General features: G+C 39.7%; 1 protein-coding gene across 1 annotated transcript; it reads left to right on the top strand.

The window, feature by feature from the left end:
- Positions 1 to 17: 17 nt before the first annotated feature.
- Positions 18 to 3652, top strand: LOC104465359 (rho GTPase-activating protein 29-like; the record flags this gene model as incomplete). Its single annotated transcript, XM_010078369.1, has 5 exons — positions 18 to 256; positions 1048 to 1354; positions 1531 to 1639; positions 1959 to 2078; positions 2597 to 3652. Coding segments are annotated over 5 exons (1677 nt in total), but the record flags the coding sequence as incomplete, so codon positions are not given.
- Between the last annotated feature and the right edge of the window lie 2107 nt (positions 3653 to 5759).

Below are 5759 nucleotides of genomic sequence, written 5' to 3'. Positions count from 1 at the left end.
CTGAAATGTTCTTTTTTCTTCAGCTTCCGGAACCGTTGATTTTGTTTCGGCTTTACAATGAGTTCATTGGACTTGCAAAAGAAAGCCAGAATGTTAATGAGGAATTGGATGCTAAACAAGCTAGCCCCAAATCAAAGAAAAGACAGTCCATTTGTATTGAACTGAACAGGATTATCATTAAAATCAAAGATCTTCTGAAACAACTGCCTGTACCAAACTATAACACTCTTCAGTACCTTATTGGACACCTTCACAGGTGAGAAAAGACTTCAAATGCAAACTGATGTTGAAAAATAAACTGATACATGCTGTGTATTAGAAAACTTGTACGCTTTTGATGACTGTGGAGGAAGAAGTCCTGTATGCCGTAGAAGACATTATTCTGTTACTGTCTCTTTTTCCAATATAATGAAATCTTACATGAGAGAAGAATAGGAAATGGGAAAAAAGGAGGAAAAGAGCTGAGCTCCGTTATTCTTCATTCACTGCTAGCACTGGGGTCAGCCAGTAGCAACTAGTGGCAGCTGTAGGGACCTAGGTGTGATTCATATCAGGATATGACCCAGACAGAGGAGTGATTTGGTGGCTATTAACAGAAAACTGAAACTTGTATCATGGTTGTTAATAACCATTCTCCAGTTACATTTCACTTCCTTGTCTTCCAAATCCTGGATTGTTACAATGATGTGTGATAAGGATGTACCAAGCTGATGACTACCATGAAAATGGGTAATATGGGGCCACAGCTGTATTAGTACTTGGAACAAAAGAGACTGTCTTTTTCCCAACCCCAGAAATACCAAATAGCCACAAACAACATTACCCAAATAGGACATAAAAACACCCTATGTGGAAAGGGCTTGGTCCAAGCTGCTGTTAAATGCAGTATGCACTGAAGATTCTGCCTGCCTACTAAAACCACCTTCAGTGTTTTATTGTCTTGTAGCCTCTTTAGACATTAATATATTAATATCTAAAATGTTTCTGATGTAGTAAAACCCTCTAATTCTTGGGGTTTTGGGTTTTTTTTTTTTACACTTTATGCAGAGTTACAGAACAATCTGATGAAAATAAAATGTCAGCCAGCAACCTCGGCATAATATTTGGCCCAACTCTAATCAGGCCACGTCAAACAGATGCTACAGTTTCTTTGTCATCGCTTGTGGATTACCCTTATCAGGCCCGGATGGTGGAGCTGCTCATAACATACTATGAAAAGATATTTGATGTTTCATTGAAACCACTTCTGAGCACATCTCAGTCTGAAGAAACTGCCATTACAGTCAGTGTTTCTTTATCAGCAGAAGAGAGGGAGCCACAGCAGCAGAGGAAGTCACTTGTTGCTGTAAAGGATGTGAGTGACCTTTCTTGTGCTGCTACAATGTTACTTGTGCCACCTTAACTTCTGTGTCAAATGCTGCAGCATTCCAGAGCACATTTCTATTAAATCTTTGTGGTTTGGGTTTTTTTGTTAAGGAGTGCCTTTCCTCTTGAGTTCTCATTTACTTTTGCTCTGACTTTTGTTAACAGAGTATTCTGATAGCTCCAAGTGAAAGCGAAGCTTCAGAAAAAGCTGCATTGTTCTTGGAATTGAACAATAGCAAGAATACAAAAGATCAAGTAGACACATCTGTAACTGGTTAGTGTGCTTTTATGAAGTGTTGGGGTGGGTGAATAAGCAGTCGTGGATGCATTATAGTGCGTGCAGCTTTCCAATTTAGACAGAGCAAGTGATAAAACCTGCTTATCACTGCTTGATACACTGTTTATCTTTGTAAGACAACAGAGAATTCAATCTTTCTTGGAGCTTAAAGTATTTGGTAAGAGAATACAACAGTGTTTTGGTTTCTTCTTTTAAAAAAAAAATATGATAATACTGTGACTGTGGATTTCTGAAATCCACTATGATGTTGCAAACATCCAGCAATTAACATGTTGTGACCATTGTCTTCCCCCAGAACATGTATCATTGCCATTCACTGGAACTAAACTGGAAGTCTCTGGAAAGAGTAATTCTGTGACAGAATCATCAGCTACCAGCATTTTGGATATTAATATTTCTGCTCCAAAAGAGCCAGGTTTGCTAAGCTAGCTATGAATCTTCTATAATTTTTTTCTGTTTGTTTGCCTGTGCTCCTACAGTGGTTTTTTTAAATGTAGGTATGATTTCATCATCTTTATTCAGGAATAACTATAAATTATCCCTTTTAATTATACTGATTTTCAGCTGGTGTTACCAGCCCAGTCACGTCCTGTGCGTTAACAGTGCAACATTCTGAAACATATTAAAACTGAAAATATTCAGGGATGGGAAAGCACCAGCCAAAAAAAAGGGCAGTGTCTCTTTGTTTCCTTCTTAGTGTCTTCCTTGGTTACACATGTACAGGATGTGTTATACTGCTGTTGAAATGCTAACATTTGGTTAGAGTAGGATACTCCTAGTTTGTATACAAGGTATAGTAAAAACTTTTATCCCATTAAAATACCAACTGTCAAGGGATCATTAATAAAGTGTATATCCTTTTGGTAAAAGTCTTGCTGACTTCTCCTTATATTTGGTGCAAAGATCCAGTAACATCTATTTGTGTGTTTCTAGGTGATGCTGCAAGTCCAGCTTCAGAGAGAGACAATGATTCATTTGTTTCTCCAGGTGAAGACAGCTGTAAAATTAGCTTACTTCCTGCAAAACCTAACCGTCAGATTACCAAAGTTCCGTTGCGGGCTCCAAGGACAAAACCAGCAACTCGCCCTGTGAGCCTACCTGTAGACCGAATACTTTCTCCATGTGTTTTGAATGAAAGAAATTCACGAAATGCAGGAGCAGTAGGACCAGAGAAGCTTGGCAGGAGCCCTACTATTGAAGAAGTTTCAGAGGTGAAGGCACTTTCTGATGTTAATACCTGCTGCAGACTTCCTTGTTACGACACCCAGATGCTGAGAAAAACTTGGGACAAGCAATATAAACAGTATGATATCACAGCAAGGACAGCAATGATCGTGACTAATGTGCCCCAGGAGAACCAAGCACTTGAGAGTGGAACTGCGGGTGCCTTACCTTCATCGTGCAGCACTGGTAACAATTCAGCTAATGCCATTCTTCCTAGTAAGCCATATTCTGTTTCTGTCAGGTCAGGAAGGACAGCAACAGAAGGGAATGGTCCCGATGCCAATCCTCTTACTGCTTTCAGGGCACCAAGAACATTGCAGCCACCCCCAGGGACATTTTATAAACCACCTTCTAACAAATCAAAACAAAATGAAGAGGGTTCTTTTGCTAAAGCTTGTGCACCAACCAGTGCTAGCTCTGTGCTTCACCAGGATAATACTGTGAAACTGGCTAGGAGCTCTGCACTTCCATCAGGTGATCCTGAACAAAACACAAATGAACAAAAAATTAGCTCAGAGGATATTCACCCCACAGATCTGAAGCCTACTTATCAGAGACTGAGACCAAAAAGGATTCAAGAACTGGAACACAGGGAAGCTCATTTTGTATAGGGTGCAAATTTGTCTTGGACTGTATGCAATTTGCTGATGTTGCCAGTGGAGGCTTCCCTTTGTCCTTTATCCTTTGCCTTCCCTTGAGAATCCCACTTTTGTGCCATATTGGAGTTATTTTTATATATGCAGCATTTTAAAAATGGGGGGAGGGCTTGTTGTAATTCAGTAGCTTTTCATAAAGATTTAATGTGTTCCCGGTCTAGATACAGCTAATGGGTTCATTGACTAAGACACAGAGCTTCATTTCATTGTATGGAATGGAGTGTTTATTCATAGAGAAACAACTATTGCATGTAGCAGTCAAAGGAGCTGTTTTTCGTAATAGGTGTTATAATAAAAATGTCAAGTTTAATGTTCACTGTCTAAGCATAAACCAAAGCTTGTGCTTGGCTTTGTTAAAAGCATTTGTTCAGTTTTCTAGTCTGTGCAATTAAAGCTTTGCTCCTGAACAGACTTAACATACTGGCCAAGATGTCCCATAATTATGTATCATATGTATATATTTTAGGCAGACATGGTTATCTGTTGCCAGTTTTCTATGTTGTCACTTTAATTTTTTTTTTTTGTACAGCAAGGATGCACTTACTGAGCTTTACTATTCAGAAGCAGCAATTAATCCACATCTAGTTTCTTATATAGCTTAGTGAATGGGGCAAATGTGCACAGCCTGTTTCATTTGGATGCCCTTCTGGAGAGATTTATCAGTTGCAGTGGTGCTGTCTTTCCCAGGTGAATGAAAAGGCAGTGATTTGCTTGCTATAGATCAGTTTCACCACTGAACCTGGTGTAACTGAAATGAAGAGCATTGTTTCCAAGTTTCAGTTAAAGAGCTGAAAATAACCAAAAATCTGCATTAGTAGGTGCATCTAATGGTTTTCACTTTGTATTAAATGGTTTTTATGTGTACACTGTTGTATTTGCTTTAAAATATATTAACTTGTTAACATTTCAGTGACTCTATGGTTTCTATATTTGGGTTTCTTTTAACTTATTAAAATACAGATATTTGGCCTTTGCAATAGTATAGTACTCTGCTGCATCTGTCTTCTCGGGATGGGGTATAGCACACTTTTCATAATGAGATTACAATTAGCTTAACGCTTTCCCACAGTGTGCAGTTATTTTAGCAGGGTACTTTCTACTGATATAAGAATGAAGAGGGCTCTCAGAAGACAAGAAAAGCAAAGAGTCACTCTTCTGTTTTTACAACGTAAACTATACCGGACTTTCCTACTCCATTCCCTTTGCCCTTCTTTCCAAAGTTCCCCAAATAAAATTCCACACTACATTCAGCAGACATAATCTGATTTTTGTTTCCAGAACAAAAGATATTAACCTCACAATGCTAAATTTCTGATTCCATGTCACATTTCTAAGGAAGCATGGCTTGCGCGCTTGGCAAAGGCCATGCTACCACGGGACGCTTCTGGCCATGCTACAGTAAAGCTGACGGTGCCCAATGCTGCTGTCTGCCCAGGCTGGTATTGTGAGTTGCATAATGAAATACGATGAGGGATAACGGCTTCTTGACACAGATGGGAGTTTCCACTTTGAAGAGGGGGAAGAAACCCCACACAACCTGTTAGTGAGCAGAAATGGTGTTAATGAAACATTACAGCCATTCTAGCAGAAGATCCCAGCACAGCTGTGCAATGGTGGTGGTGGTCAGTATAGGTTAGGACCACAGGGTGGCAAATTAATTTGCAAACTGCCATTAAATCTATTGTCTCACTGTATTTTTTAAGTGTTTTAGCATATATCTAGTACTAAATATGCTAAAGGCTTAAGAATTTGTAATGACTGTTCATCTGGTTGGATGGAGGGTTTCCAGTATTCCCCAAGGCAGGCTGCCACCATGGAGGATGATGTTAGCCTACGCTAACCTGCGAGAACAGGTGAATGTGTCTTAACCAAGTCATAATACTGGTTACTACTGCTTGTTACCAAATTGCTTTTTATGTGCCGTCTGCTTCCATGTTGTGCTGGTGTGAAAGGTTTCTGCTGTTTTAACTGTGTTTCAGGTCTTTGGATGTTTCCCAGGAGCAGGAGAGCGCAGCGCCCCTGCCTGCCTGCGCGGGGGGAGGAGCGGGTGTCTCATGAAACCACATTGCTTTATGAAAAAATAATCACTTTCAAAAGATGAATTGCGTGTGTCTCTGCTTTGTCATGCCTTTGACTCTTTTTATGCAATGTAAGTGAAGGAACTAAGTGCACTTCTTCTGCAATGAAAACCTTTGACACTTACGTAAGAGTTGTGA

Source organism: Pterocles gutturalis, unplaced genomic scaffold (genome assembly GCF_000699245.1).
Source record: "Pterocles gutturalis isolate BGI_N339 unplaced genomic scaffold, ASM69924v1 scaffold50563, whole genome shotgun sequence".
NCBI classification, from domain to species: domain Eukaryota; kingdom Metazoa; phylum Chordata; class Aves; order Pterocliformes; family Pteroclidae; genus Pterocles; species Pterocles gutturalis.
The sequence above is the reverse complement of the archived record's forward strand: the minus strand, read 5'-3'. Positions and strand labels throughout refer to the sequence as shown.